This window comes from Syzygium oleosum, unplaced genomic scaffold, assembly GCF_021117445.2.
Source record: "Syzygium oleosum isolate NSW1041296 unplaced genomic scaffold, Sole_v2.1 Sole_v2.01, whole genome shotgun sequence".
NCBI classification, from domain to species: domain Eukaryota; kingdom Viridiplantae; phylum Streptophyta; class Magnoliopsida; order Myrtales; family Myrtaceae; genus Syzygium; species Syzygium oleosum.
Genome location: NW_026607485.1, coordinates 36910616 through 36926402, shown reverse-complemented (window position 1 = coordinate 36926402; position 15787 = coordinate 36910616). Strand labels below are relative to the sequence as shown.

The 15787-nt window shown below is 39.4% G+C and overlaps 2 protein-coding genes across 5 annotated transcripts; both read right to left on the bottom strand.

Annotated features, from left to right (window-relative positions):
- Nucleotides 1-54: 54 nt before the first annotated feature.
- Nucleotides 55-5068, bottom strand: LOC115678678 (purple acid phosphatase 15-like). 2 transcript variants are annotated; one of them, XM_030602089.2, is made up of 7 exons: nucleotides 4436-5068; nucleotides 3614-3805; nucleotides 2667-2997; nucleotides 2016-2233; nucleotides 1743-1933; nucleotides 1116-1400; nucleotides 55-418 (listed from the first exon to the last, which is right to left on the bottom strand). In XM_030602089.2, the coding sequence occupies exons 1-7, from the start codon at nucleotides 4713-4715 to the stop codon at nucleotides 290-292; spliced, it is 1626 nt and encodes a 541-aa protein (XP_030457949.1). In that variant the 5' UTR covers nucleotides 4716-5068; the 3' UTR covers nucleotides 55-289. The 2 variants fall into 2 exon arrangements, with proteins under 2 accessions (XP_030457949.1, XP_056171988.1); XM_056316013.1 differs by lacking the exon at nucleotides 4436-5068 and adding an exon at nucleotides 3912-4402.
- A 4208-nt stretch (nucleotides 5069-9276) lies between these two features.
- LOC115681892 (vacuolar protein sorting 38) lies at nucleotides 9277-15470 on the bottom strand. 3 transcript variants are annotated; one of them, XM_030605996.2, is made up of 6 exons: nucleotides 15050-15470; nucleotides 14414-14620; nucleotides 13227-13404; nucleotides 10704-10858; nucleotides 10213-10440; nucleotides 9277-9681 (listed from the first exon to the last, which is right to left on the bottom strand). In XM_030605996.2, exons 1-6 carry the CDS (start codon nucleotides 15239-15241, stop codon nucleotides 9565-9567), a joined length of 1077 nt encoding a protein of 358 aa, XP_030461856.1. In that variant the 5' UTR covers nucleotides 15242-15470; the 3' UTR covers nucleotides 9277-9564. The 3 variants fall into 3 exon arrangements, with proteins under 3 accessions (XP_030461856.1, XP_030461865.1, XP_030461872.1); XM_030606005.2 differs by having other exon boundaries at nucleotides 10704-10852; XM_030606012.2 differs by having other exon boundaries at nucleotides 14414-14642; nucleotides 15050-15189.
- Nucleotides 15471-15787: the final 317 nt, after the last annotated feature.

Below are 15787 nucleotides of genomic sequence, written 5' to 3'. Positions count from 1 at the left end.
AGAATGTCGAGACCGTATGCATAAGCACAACAAACATTCAGAAAAAGATGTAAATTTGGTACGAACATTCCCTCGTACGACTTATAATCAAGAACAATGGTTTCTTCACACGATTGCGTTTACGCCTTAAGAAGACATACACTATCTTGCCAACAATCGCATAATCAGCTTCCTGTAGAAAACAGTAACGGTTCTCTGTATCAATTGTAGAAAAGTGACAACTGCTAATTTTCTTTTCAAAAAGTTAATCTTGATCTGTTTTGTGAATTAGCTGGTCTTGTGGACTTGGTCAGACGTTTCTCTTTGCCTTGATTGGGCACTTATCAGGTTGCCTAACAATGTAGATGACGTCTCCTGCTTTATTGTACAAGTCTTGATTACGATGCCATGTCCACAAAGCATGAGTCTCATTCTTCACCTGCACGAGCATAGAAGACAGTGACTGTCATGATCTCCCCAAATATCGTTTCTTTCCCAGTGTATAAACTCTTCTTGCACTCTGTCGGTTAATAAGTGAGATGGAATGCTCAACTCTTATGCTTTGTTTGAGGAAAGAGGGACTGTCGTGGAAAATGATGCAAAAATTTTGAATTTTTTTGCGAATACGGGAGGGGAATTCAATGTTTTCATCCATTTGACACCTCCATGCATTCCATGCATTATATTAAGGTCACATGACCAAATCTTCCTAAACAATGGTGTAGCATAAGCTCTGGTTAATCCAGCCAGCAGTTATTAGGAAAACAAGCACCAGCTGACTTGATCCCAAACACAGGTTTCACAAGGAGAAGCAAAATTTAATCATCCTTGCAAGACGCATGGACCATTTGCGGATCACCGCAAATGAACATTGAAGTTGCGTGGTTACTCCACAAGCAGCGGCAGATTATAAAGATCACGCACTGAGCGTCTTAGGATGTGGAGTAAACATGGCAGTCATAAGTTTCTACTTGAGAGTTTCACATGTTAAATTTTTGCGGTGCTTTCTTACTCTACTGTTTATCTACAACCAAAATGCGCCATGGCTTTCCATAAATCTTAACAAGAGTAAATAGTGCATTTGGTGCATACATGTCGATACAGTCATGTAGAGTAATTAAGGGATTGTTAGGTACCTCAAAAATGCCATGCCCGAAGCTGCTTTCTCTGTAAGCACTATATTCCGGTTGCCTGTCCCAACAGAATTTGCCTGTAGCAGGGCCCGATGTGAAATTAAATGCACAGAAACCACCCATGTACGTATCGGGGGTGGTACTTGGGTCTGGACAGTTTCCAGGTTCATCTGCATGTGTAATCGCCATCTTCTCTCTGTTACCACCATCTCCAACAGTGATGTGAACAGGACCACAGGGATCCAGAGTGTAGTTGTATACTCTATTTGACCTCTCATAGGCATGAACCTGTTGGTTTTTTCCGATAGAGATTCGTGTCAACTGTTGATCATGTTAAACAAAAGAAGAGGGCCTTCTCGATCACAAAGATAAAGACACACTGCAAAAGTCTCATAAAAGAACATCATAAAATCCATGTTATAAATGTTTGAGCATGCCATATTGCCGAGATGCAGCTAATGCGCAGAACCAGATAATGTATCAATCTGCCTCATGTAATGCCTAAGATAGATACATGAGACAAAAAGGACTAAGAACATTTGCAGCCTCCACTCCGAGTTGGAAAAAGAAACAGTAAACCTTTCGCTGGGGCAGCTAATAAAAGATAAATGATAGGGAATGGTGACTTACATGTCCATTAAAGACAACATCAACCCCATAACTGTACAACAAATCCTCCATTGCAACCCTCATGCACTCCTCCTCTCTGTAATGTGCAGTGTAAGTGCTGTACCAAGGAGGGTGCCATGTAGCCACCAACCATGGTGTGACTTCTCTGTCAACCTTAGATAAGTCTTTCTCTAACCATCTGTACTGATCCGCTGAGACAAAAGCATAAAAGTGTCAGAGACATGCTTCTGAAGAATCTACTGTTTAAGAGAAAAACAAAAGGAAGACGCTCACATGATTTATTATAAGAAATATAGGCACCAAGCATTAAAAAGTGTATCCCGCCTGCATTGAAGGAATAGTAAAACGTAGACGATGATCCACTTTCTTTAGATGGAAATGCAAATCGAGAACTATAAGCAACAAAAGTCCGATTTTCAGCCTGTTCTTCAATCTCATGATTTCCTTCTATGACCATGATGGGAACTTTAGACACTAGAGGCTGCATAAACCTGAAATGACAAAAAAAAATCATGTTATATTAGACTCCAATGAGTTAGTGAAAGCCAGCATACAAAGAAAATTAAATGCTTCATCAGGAACACAATGCTTGAGGCCATATTCACAATTTTTCAAAAGAATCCACATGAGCTCTTGAGAGAACCCCAAGAGCAATATTAGTAAGAATGTAGGAGATTCCCTTCACTGCACTCTCAGATGAATACATTTGAAACACCATCAAGATATGTTGGCTCTATTTCCATTTCAGATTAGTGAGAATGAGGCACCCTAATTGCTGATACAATACTATTTCTACTTTTCGTGAGATTCGAAATGAACAGAAATCATCTCAGCCAATTAGTTAGTGACTTAGCTGTGCTAGTCAAGACTGAAGAAAAGCGACTCATTAGTTTCCATCAAGAAAGAGCAAAGTAGTATGCCAACCTTCCCCAATAATCCCATCGTGGCTGGTAGGTTTCGTAAATAGGAGTTTGTGGAAACGAACAGGAGTAGCAATCGGCCCCAGTTCCATTTGTGAGATACAAGTTAGCATAAGTCACATCCCCAACCAAAAGAACAAGATCAGGATGATTACTCAGCATGTGGTCGGCCGTAGAAGTGGTATTGTATGTAAGACCCAAGTCACCAACCACTGCCACTCTGCTGGGGTAACTCCTCGGGCCAGTGACGGGCATAGTTCTAAAATAACACACATCACTCATTGCTATTGAAGGATCTCCACATTGGTAATAGTATAATGTGTTGGGCTTCAACCCTGAAGAAAAACCAAAGTCAGATATCGATAACCAAAAACCAGTAAAACTTAGAATTACAAAAATCGGTGACTGTACAGTACCAAAGATAAACTGCTAGCACATAAGAGATATGATTTCTATGCTTTTCCCCCCTTTTTTCTTTTTTTCCCCTCTTCCACATAAAACAGAATGTCTCTGATGACAAGACAAGTTTCAGAAATTAACTTCAAGATTACTAACTGCAAGAACATCAGACATTCAGGTAATTTCTTCAGAGAATTTCCCCACATTTGCGTTTCTAGAGGTACCTCCAAGCTTGAAAAAATTAAGAATTTGACAAAAGATAACGAACTGCAAAATCAAGTGGAGCTTCACATATGACTAATTGAAAAAGGAGCCAAAATCTTGGGATGACTGGGAAAGCATTGGTCACGGATGTAAATAATGGATGAGTGAGAAAATTTTATTTAGCATTTTCTTCAGATTGATTTTTTTCAGTAGCCTTCCATCAACTTTCAGCAAATAAAGAAAACGGAAAGAAAAGGGAGAGCAGGATATTTCTCACAAATGCTATTAATGCATCGACGCTAGAGTTTTAAAACATTATTGATGCAAGAACAACAATGCATACGATACCTTTCAGACGAACATGGTGTATGATTCCAGAAGTGTAGTTTTTGAGGCCTTCAAAGGGATAAAGTTGGTTGTAAATTAGCGAATAACCGGTCGCCTGATGACTCCGTCCAGATCTTAAGACCCCATAATAAACAACACTCTCCACACTGTTCGGATCCAATGGGGTGATATTGTCACCTATCTGGAACTCTCCTGCAAACATTTCCGAGAAACATCGATCGCAGACACAACCTAGTAAGTAACAATTACAACCACTGTACTGCTGCTCAGCACAAAAGTCATCAGAAATAACAAATACCCGGGTTTTCCATACTGCTTGAGCCAGACAAACAACCAAAGTACTGTCTCACAATCTCTATTGAACCATTCAACAAATTATTGTCGGCATCAATTCCATGCTCCACAATATAAGTGCAATCTTTGCCTCAAGAACAGAGAGCAGTCTATTTCATGAGCTTCTGATTATAAAATCCAATCCAATCGACATATACACAATTGCCACTAGATAAATCCAACTCCGACCCACCCACCAACATCACCTTCACCTATGAATAGAAAACACCAATCACATTACCCCACAACTAAACATGAGTAAATGTCACAAAAATATCTGATTTCACGGCCAAGTGAAATTTGTCTCATCCATGTCTAAAAGTCAAGCCCCGTTTCAATCTCTTGCACATCAGTCTCCTGCTCAACACTTATCTCGATCACAATCCAATGAACAAAAACCAAAAAAATAAAAAATGAAAGGATAAATATTATCAGAACTCAGAGCGAATTTGGCTAGAATGGAAGAGCAACCCGCAAAGGCAAACAGACCTGTGATCCAAGAAATCCAGACGGAGTCGCAGTTCGAGGAAAGCGAGACGGAGACTTGCTCCGGCCCGAAACCGGCGACCGTCCTCTGGACCCGGCGGTCGGTGTCCGGCAAGTCGACGGCGTTCCCGCGGAAGCTCTTGTCGAGGGGCACCGTCACGGGCGGGAACGGCCCGTCAAGGGTCGTCGGGATTCCTCCGGCGAGCAGGGGCAGGGGGCAGAGCACGGAGCAGAGCAGGGCGAGGGAGACTCCCAACAGCGCCGGCGGCGGCATTGCTCCCATCTTCCTCGCGCGGCGAGAGACAGACAGGCGACGACGACGACGATGATGATGGGCGATGAGTTATATACTGCGGTTGGACATGGAGAGAGAGAGAGGAAGGAAGGGCAGTGGTTTATCTCATGTGACAGCGCATCACGTGTTCGTCGTCGTCGTCGTCATGCAGTAAAGTCAAGGGAGGGGGCGTGATTACTGATTAGTATTTCGCCGGAAAACGCCAAATGCAAGAGGTTGAAGAAGGGCGCCGCATTCGCCATTGCCACTTAGCTCGTGAGCTTGACTTTTCCTTGTTGCAGAGAGAGAGAGAGAGACAGAGAGGGGGATCGGAGTCGGGGGTCGGGGACGATGAGGACGAGGAAGTTTGTCTGGTTGTTGTTAACTTTGGACTTTCACGTTGTGATTTCTTTCTTTCTTGGTCGGATTACGTTGCGACCCTGATTGATGCAGCTCCAACGTGCGAAATATTTTCAGCATTTTAAAATTAAAATTAAGGATAAGTGCATTATAAATCTTAAAACTTGTCACGAAAGTATAATTGAATATTAAGACTTTTGAAAAGTGTACTCGAGTCCTTAAACTCGTCAAGAAATGCAATTGAGTCATAAAACTTGTTACGAAAGTACAATCGAGTCCTTCCGTTGGTTGCACTTTTTGAAAGTTTTAGGACTCGATTACGCTTTCGTGACAAGTTTTATGACTTAATTACACTATTTGAAAATTTTAGGACTCGATTGCATTTTCGTGACAAGTTTTAAAACTTGATTGCACTTTTTGAAAGTTGTGAAAGTTTTAGGACTCGATTGTACCTTCTTGACAAGTTTTAGGACTTGATTGCACTTTTTAAAAGATTTAAATTTGTGATAATTTTTAGGACTTTTAGTGCACTAATCCCTTAAAATTAAGGCGGTTGGGGTAAAGTTTCTTCTTCTTCTTCTTTTTATGAATAACGGGATACGTGCACTCTATTTTTTGAAAATTGATATTAGATGGTATGAGATGATTTTCTCGAATATAAAAGTTAGGAAACCAATTATGTTGCAATCATGAAATGCTCGACGCATCAAAAAGCATGATAACATGACAAGGTGGCAGTTCTTAGTTTAAGATGGCACGAGGCTAATCTACCAACGCACAAGCCTAGGTCCGGGGCAACGCGGAGTTGAGGATGTGTTCCGACCCGACGTCTCCACCCCGACCTTGATACCGTTGAAAGCGGGCCCACACGGACATACCGGCGGCAATGATATCGCCCGCATTTGGTCACAACTTGCCCGCACTCACACCGGCTTTAAACGCATCATGCTGGCATATAAGGTCGCGTGAGACTTATCTATCAGCCCAATAACTCGGGTCTAGGCGCCATGAATTCATGAGTACATCTTAATCCCCTCAATCCGGCTTGAAAATAGAAAACTCAGGCCGTAATATGGAAATGATTAGAAAGCGAATATGCTTTTGGATTTGCTACTATTGGTCTAATCAAGTGATGTTGACGATTTGGGTTAGCCAACATGTTACCCGCATTCTTCACGGCCATTGGAAAGTTTTAGAATAAAAAAGAATTGTCCAACTTGTGCATTGCTCTCTTCTTTGACGCCGCCTTTTGGGTGACACATTCAACGGACGATGCGGTTCCACCCATATCGATGAGTTCCACATGGAAATGCTCGACCCACTTCAAGCTGGGCCCACACGCAATACGATGCAAATCGTAATTAATAATGATTCTTAGGCTGCGCATGACAACTTGCCAAATAGTGTTTGATTCTGTTCTTTTGTTCCCAGAATTAGTTTGGGAACAGAAATGCATTTGTTTAATTTTTTGATTCTGGGCACAATTTTGTCAAAAATTGTTCCCAGAATCAGTTTTGGAGCAGAATCAAGAGTAAAAAAAAAGTAGCTTCTTGATTCTGGGAACAATTTTGAGAATCAATTTTTTTTTCTTCTTCCTTTTCTTGGTTTTTAATTTAGCTTCTAATGTCCGGCCCGAGGACCGCCCTCGCCGGATCTGACGAGAATAAAATATTTTAATAAAAAATATTATTAATAAAAAATATTTTACCGGCCATGGCCAGCGACCAGGCCATGGCCGTAAAAAAGAAAAATATATATTTTTAATAAAAATATTTTAATAAAAAATATTATTAATAAAAAAAATATTTTACCTGCCATGGCCGGTGAACAGGACATGGCAAAAAAAGAAAAAATATATATTTTTGATAAAAAATATTATTAATAAAAAAAATATTTTACCGGCCATGGCCAGCGACCAGGCCATGGCCCAAAAAAATAAAAATGTATATTTTTAATAAAAATATTTTAATAAAAAAAATATTTTACAGGTCATGGCCGGCAATCAGGCCATGGCAAAAAAAAGAAAAAAATATATTTTTAATAAAAATATTTTAATAAAAAATATATTTTACCATCCATGGCCGGCGACCAGGCCATGGCGAAAAAAAAATAAAAATATATATTTTTAATAAAAATATTATTAATAAAAAATATTTTACCGGCCGTGGCCTGCGACCAGGTCATGGCCCAAAAAAATAAAAATGTATATTTTTAATAAAAATATTATTAATAAAAAAATATTTTACCGGCCATGGCCCAAAAAAATAAAAATGTATATTTTAAATAAAAATATTTTAATAAAAAATATTATTAATAATAAAATTATTTTACCGGCCATGGCCGGCAACCAGGCCATGGCCAAAAAAAATAAAAATATATATTTTTAATAAAAAATATTATTAATAAAAAAAATATTTTACTGGTCATGGTCGACGACCAGGCCATGGCAAAAAAAAAAAGAAAAAATACTTTTAATAAAAATATTATTAATAAAAAAATATTTTACTGGTCATGGCCAGCGAGCAGGCTATGGCCAAGAAGGAGGAAAATAAAAAAAGAAAAGAAAAAAAAGAAAGAAATATTAAAATATTTAAAAATATTATTAATAAAAAGAAATTTTGTGGCGTTACCAAACGCATTTACATTCTTTTTCTATTCCAGGGGATGGAATTTTGGGCCGTTAACAAACGCCTTAAAATGCTCAGAATCAATTCCGGACACAGAATAAAAAAGAATCATTTCTGAGCAGAATCTGTTTCCGGACACAGAATCGTTGTCATGCGCAGCCTTATTTCGTTCCATTCGAAACTGTTAATGATGAGTTCATTGGCGGTTACACTAAAGAAAAAAGGGTTTTAAACATAAGTTTAGCGCCGCATAGTGTTTGTCAACGTCGAACAAAAGACGAGTTTTCGACAGCCATTGGAAAGAAAGAACCATGAAATCTACAAAGCAAACATCGTACAAAACAACAAGAGGAATATGCATGTTGTACAATTGCCGACAAATCGAACCAAACCGTAGTTAAGATCACAAGTTGGGAGATCGAAAATGATTACGAGGATGTAGAAAGTGCGTATTCAAGAATTGAATCCCCTCAATTTAAGGACGGTAAACTGAACTGTTACCTAATAACATGGTACATATGGTAATCTATTCAAGTTCTTGACATCACGAGTTAAGGTCAATTGATCAGGATCGCGATCCTTTCTATAATATCCTAGCCCGTGAAAATTCAATTTTTATACGTATATATATCTCGATAAATTAGCAAATACGAATTTTCAGCTTAACACCAATCGAAATTATCAATTCGGGTTGCTTTGCTCTGGTTTTGGCTTATCGGTTTTCAGCTCCGTTTTGACCGTCCTGCTATCGCCCTATGTAATATGTACATTATGACTGAACGAGTATCGTTTTAAGGAAAGTTGAACAGCTTCATCGTCCTAATTTTTTTATCTGAAAAGAAAGCAAGTGGGTGATGGGAAAGGAGTTTTTCTTGCATGATGCCGTCTATTGTGATGGCTCAAGCTATCTAAGCTCATGTCTTAGGGATTGAGCCTTGTAGCACCCGAACCAAGCGATTGAATCACTCTACCGAATCCCTTGGGGTTTCTCACAGGATGATTGGTACCCTCAGGGCCATTTCCTTGGGAAATACTCCCTTCGAAACTTGTCATATCTACTATCTTGTGATGGCAGTGGCTTGTCCTCATGATTTAGCTAGGGCTAGAAAAAGAGTTGGAAGGACATCCGGAAGGCGAAAAAATCCGTCGCCTCGAGGCAGGCTTGCATATTATGCAGTGATGAGTCTGCTGTCAAGAGTAGGATTGAAGATGATCCTAATGCTGATGGAAGAGTCACTCGAGGCATTCATAGCTCTCTGTGTGCAGGAATTGGCATGCCTGGTTTTGTGGTAAGTGTGCCACATGAGCTTGTAGCCGGAGAGCATGAAGTGGTACCTCCTGCACTTCCAAGTTTGAGCTTATGAAAGTCCACTTACCCATCAGAAGAGAAGTGTAGTCATTTATATATTATGTTCTAGTTCATTGTTAAGACTAAAATGATCAGATACAACTAACTCAATTTCTCATAACCCCACAAAGTCATCTACATTCAGATCTCGGTATGACAATGATAAACGGTACGAGTAATAGTTGCAATGAACAAAATATTGCTCGAGAAAACATAAGATAACAGTGAATCTATGTTGGTACAACTGTATCGTTAGATTAAACGACTTCTCTTCTTTTTCTTTGCTGAAGTTACAATTCCGTATACCAACCTTCCAAGGTTGAAAGAATTAACCGTCAGAAATCTATACAATCCTCTTACAGCTCCATGATTAGTAGACCATCCTCAATCCGCAAGGTGTCGCTCATCAATTGTAAGCCAAAGAGAAAAATAGGAAAAAACCATTAAGGTGGGGTGCGCAAGCAAAAATTTGCACCTCCATCACACATGATCCATTTACAGAGAGAACCTAGACAACATTTAATCATGTATCTATGAAATCTGCAGACAAAATAGTCCTGAGGAGTTCCTTCAGATTAGCTAATACGTAGCGTGGTCCTAAGCTCTTAACACCGATGAAATTCAATAGCTGCTCTAGATCCTACAGCAAGAGAAAATTACATAAGAAAATATGCAGAAGGAAAAAGAGAAAAGCAGGTATAATGAACAGTCTGATCTAAATTCTTTAACATGCCACTACAAGATCCATGACAAATCACATGAATGTGCGATGCAAAATGTGTGCATAAGCACATTAAAGAACTAGGCAATATTGATGTAGAGAGCCCCCTAGATTGTATAATAACATAGAAGAAAGTTTGTCAGATGTGGACTTGATTAATAGCACACAACATGCTATGATAAATAGTTGTCCCAATGCCGACATGAAACAGCAGTCCATCCTAGAGCAAGCATCTTCCCACAAAATCAACGACAAAGATGCAGCAGCACACTCCATCATTACTTAAATGTGGAGTGCATGAAATCAAGCTTCACAGTATCTTCAGTTAGGATGCAAGCTACAAGCTTTGCAGATGCAAGTAAATGGCAGAAAATCCCGTGTGATAAATATGCTACACTTACAGTAATTAAATCTGATAAGCAGTCCAGTAGTAAAGCAAATTAAGTATACCTTGTTCAAGAGGAATACAGCATAAGCTGCTCTTGTCGTATCCTGACCTTCTAAAAATAGTGGAAACTCTATGGATTTAATATTTGAAGGTAGGGTAGCACTTGATGAAGAATCAGTTGCAGTTGTTTCTATGGAGGGGGCATGATCAATTATATAGGAATGAGATCCACCTAAATGCAAAGGATAACGCAAAGGAACTCTTAAGTAGGAAGCAATGAGAGAAACGGCCTGCAATTTGAACAAGGCAACAGTTAAAATCAAAGTCAATAACATTTAAAGCAAACGAAAAATCTCCAGTATAAGTTACATTCTACTTTCAACAAACAACACTGAATCGCAATGGAAAAGTGTGACTGAAGTGCCTTTGTAAAGATATTTCTCAGAACAAACTCTCCTGATCCAACTCTCTCTTTCACCACCCACTCACATGTGGCGTGCGCATGCACATACAGAGGTGTCAATATAAGGTTGATCCAGAAGAAAGAACATACATGCCCCACATATGCCAAAGCAGTCGCAGACCTCTGGACCTCCTTTTTATCCATAAAAAAACTCATCCTTGTAAATGGAAGCATGGTCAATTGCAGGCCGATAATCGTCAAGGATTCAAGATTTACAGGCTTCGAACCAGCAGAGCTACCTGAAACTATATTCAACTAAAGATCAGAAACCACTGACACAAGTCTAGAAATGAAGAAACAGCACAAGTTATCATATGTTAGGCCATCCAGCTCATGAACATCATGGAACATTGAGTCCTACATTTGCTAAGATGTGGATACATCACACAGTCAAAGAAAAATTAAATCCAAACTAAAGTAGAAAACAAATGGGACAGATATGTGATCATGATTGTGCTAAAACAGGCCTGTTTTACATTGATTCACTGATGAGACCATGATTTTCACCAAGAATGATCACGGATTTGTTTGATAGAGTTCATAAATCATATTACAAGTCATATCTTAAAATAAATCCAGAGAAAAGAAAGTTGTTTTTAGTAGGTTTCCTGACTCTGTTGGCCAAATGGTCACACCAGTTACTTTTCTCTCGGAAAGCTTCGTGTGAAGTACATTATTGTGCCTTAAAGTTCCTGCAGAACTCTCTGAAGAAGAATGGAAGCCCTTAGAAGAGAGTATTGCCAGAATCTTCAACCGGACAGGATAGCTCATATGCGGGCAGACTACGACTCGTGAATTAAGTAATGTAAAATATGGCTAATTACAGGAGTAATATCTTTATCCTACCAGGGTAGGTGTTTTGACTGCTTGAACAGAAACGTAGAGCCTTTTCTCTGTCAAGGTAGATGGTCATGGTGGCAGAATCACATGTGTACAGATATTGTCTTTAAAAAGAACGATGGAAAGCTGAAGATTAAAAGATTTGATAAAGCCAGATTACAGGATACGTATGAAGTCTATTTGCTCAAACAGGTACTTGATGATTGGAGGAATTGTAACTTGAGCAGATTAAAAGACCTTTACACAATTACAGTATAGCCTATATAAGAAACGACACTAAAACTAGTTTATGGCTTGATGAAAGGCATACTAGTGAGCAATTTTCGAGAGCTATTATCAAAAAGTGGTTTCTGACTGGATATACAATTCCAAAGTTTCCGCTGTAATTAAATATTCAGATTAGTTTTGGCCTGCCCCAGAAAGATCTGAAGACCTGCTCCAGATTCAATCAAGGGTCTGCAGCAATATGTGCATGTCTCTGATTCAATCATTTGGATTCCACCTGCAAATGGTTAATTTTCTGTTTCAAATATGTGCAATCTGATGTGAACTAAAACAGAAGGGTTTTATGGCATAAGGTGGTTAGGTGTTCCGATAGCTTCATAACCTCTTTTAAGTATAGTGATAGACTTGTTACTAATAGCCTATAGGCAAAACAGGGAAGAAAATCTCCACTCCAATGTTTATGGTGTCGCTTTTATCTGGGGTCAAGAGAGCATCTCTTTCTTAAATGCCCTTACAGCCAGGATATCTGGACCAGGATACTAAACTCTATAAAGTGTAAAGACCTGCAATGAGCTGGACCGAAGAACTGTGACGGATAATAGTCACTTGAGGAAGAAGGCAATTGAGATTCTTAAATGAAAATTGGCAAGGGCCACTCAAGGATTAATTTTAAGTTAAATCCATAGTTCTAGAGGTCAGAAGTAAAATACCAACTGTGAAGAACTTATTCTGTGATGTTGTCAAAGCAAACCAAAGCTCTGTAGGTAGCAATTGGGAAACATGGTATCCATTTTTTGTTCCTTTATGCAAACCAGTCAAATTGTTTACCTATAAAATTAAATGGCCTGTGACAGGAGAGATTACGTGGCAAGCTTTCATTCCGATAGTATTGATTAATTTTCCCCCCACAAAAAAAAGTGTAAATAAGTACCATCTACCCAACAAACCATGACAGGACAAAGCTATAATTTAAAGACAAATATCTTGCTCAGTAAGGCCAAAATAGCACATCAAATGAAAATAGAGAAGGCCACCACAACAGTGGAACTCTAAGTCCAGAAAAGCTTATCCATTGCACAATTTTACCTGGTTATTGAATGCTCATCCAGGTGAGCATGGAGAAGAACAAATAAACTAATGAAGACAAAGTAACCTTTAATGGTACGTAAATGAAAATCTCTGTAAATTCATTGTATCAGAACTCAAAGAAAACATACTTACGAAGGTTACCCTTGAAACGCGAAGAACTTGTATAATAAATTTGGCAGCTCTAATTCCAAACTTATCCTTTACCCACGAAAAGAGAAAGGTCGTGTCCATATCTTCTTAATCCGTGAGCAGTCAAAATCGTAACCTGAAAATTTGTAGTCCCTTACTATCCTAAGGCTACAATTTTGGCTTTCAATAGAAAGTTTTTCACTCTTGAGATTGACAAACTCACAAAGAAATGCAATCACACAATTGACAACCAATGTCAAATGCATGGTCTTCTCTGGTCAAATACATCCAAATTATTAGAAGGAAAATCGTAACTGTCCTGTCTATTACCTGATCTAGTAGTGCTTGGAAATGATTCAAGTTCTTGCTCTTGCGCTTGTCCAACAGATATTTTAACAGGATAGAGCACTGAAACTTGTGATACCATGTACTGCTCCCTCATTCTTAGCATCTTTTGCAAATTTTTTAGCTTGCCATAACCCCTTTGCCCAAGTATCCTATTTGATTCCTGCAGCAACAGTGACGACCACATTAGCAGGATGAAAGAAATAGAATGACAGTATGCCATAAAAAAAGAGAGAAAATCGAGGGAGAAAATACAAGAAGAAATGAGGATATTCTGTACTTTGTCTAAACTAGGATGAACAAAACCTGATGCCAGCTACTGAACGTGAAACAGTAATCCTAGGAAGACCAATTTATTAATAACAATCCCACAGCAGCTGTTTTTCTCGTTTAGTCAATGAACACATCGGCTTTGTAATGGTCAAGAAAATTCCAGCACAGAAATTCTTTTATGATGCACCTCCTCATTTAATAAATATTGACAAGTCAAACTTACTACAATAGACATGCTGAATCAGACTAAGCCTGTATAACGGATGAACGAAGAGAATGAATCTACATGTTTATCAGAATATATCTGCAAAGCAGCAAAGGATGAGCCCAAAATAGACAGGATAGAATAGATAAAACTGAGGCCAGACTATGCAGCACTCTTCGACCACATTGGATACATAGGTTCAAACAATAGATGTTTCCAAAGAAAAGAAAAACCACAGGAGTAAGAGAGATATCAGAAAAAAGCCACATTGTATAGTCCAGGGAGTATGCAGGCAGGCTGCAATTGATCTTAGAAGCCACAAAGAAAATCAAAGAAGAAATTCCAGGAACCATCTCCTAATATGATAAATATCCAGAAAGGTATTAAATACACACCAAAGTCAGCTAGAACATAGAACTGCAGTGTGGGAACCTCTAAACTCAAGATGATGGAAAATATGTAAACCCTTTACAGAATCTTTCAGGAGGAAACACCGGCATTTCAAAGTATTCCAGCAGAGGCTTTGAAGAATAGTAAAATTCACTTCCTTGGTATTTTGAAGTACAGGATCAGGACAACTAAAAAAGCATTTTTATAAAGACTCAAAAAAGCCTATAATTTTTTTAACCTACAAATTCTGAACAAAAGACTCAAGCACGAGACAATATAGTAAAGCAGCAGTAGAAAGTGGCACCTGCAGTCGTTTCCGGGCAACCGAAAGAGCTGTGCCTGCAACTAACAATGACCTAACTTCAGCTGCAAGATCTTCCTCTTTCCTTTTAGCGTCTTCCACAACAACCTTCGTACGCAACGACAAGTTCTGCATCACTAGCTTTCTACCTTCCACTTTTTCCCGCATTTCCTCAAGCTCATTCATTCTTCTCAAGGACTCGTTTTTAACCTGCCAAATATGTTTCCACCCGCTAGCACGCGGGCTATTCAATCAAAGCTTGACGCAAAAATCAACCGCATGCATGAACACAAACCAATCTCCAGAAACAGCCAATGCAATCAAATTAAAAACTTCATGCCACATAAATTTCTCCACAAGGGAACCACCAATCCTTTCCCATCCAAGGACCTGAGCGGTAAGCTCTCTCGGAGATTCTTAACCTCTTAGCCAACATAATAATCGCATCCCCGTTCACGCGACACAAAGAATCGAAATTTCGCTAGCGAAGCTGAGACGATCGAATCTCGTCCGATGCAAAGACCAAAACTGAACTAAATTCGCCATAACCAGAGGTCGTATCGTCAAGAAAGCAAATCCGATCACTCAAAAGCTCGACGGCAAGCCATTCAATCTTCGACATCGCCGTCAAAGCCATACCTGAATCAGCGACTCGAGCTTCCGCTGAAGCACCCGCTTCTTCTCCTTAGCTTCTTCGAGGGCGCAGGAGAGGCTCACGAGCCGGGCGAGCTCCGGCTCGAAATCTTCCCACTCGATCAACGCCGCCCCGGTGGGCGGCGATGGCGGATCGGTCTCCCTGGGCTCCCGAGCGGCGGTCGGTCTCGTTTCCATCGGCGGCGGCGGCGGCTAGAGATCGAGATTGGATGCGGCGTTTCGAGGACACGTCATGGGTCGACCTCATCGTCCTCCGGGCGGCCGGCGGGGATTAGGGCTCGAGCGTCAGGACGTCCGGTCCATTTTCTAGGACGAGTGTGTGATTTTCTCGGGAAAGTTGCTGCTTGGTTTCTCGCGCAGGAAAAGAAAAAGTTGAGAGGGGTCGTCGCTCGGAGCTGCTGTTCGTTGGGGGGCCAAAAAGCGAAAGGAAGAACGACGGGTGGGGAGGTTTGACTTTCAATGGTTTACTTTTCGCAATCTATTTATTTCCGCAAAAATTAATAATTCAGAATAAGTTTTTCTTAAAAAAAACGATGAGAAATTATATTGCTTACAAAAATAAATAAATAATATTTTTTTTCATTTCACAAAATGTATTTTAATGTAAATTGTTATTGATAATTAAAATATTTTCTATTAATTAATTGTATTAAGGGATATGAGTAATATTTTTAAAAGAAAATTACTTTTCAAATCATTCGTTTTTTTGAGAAATAATAGAAC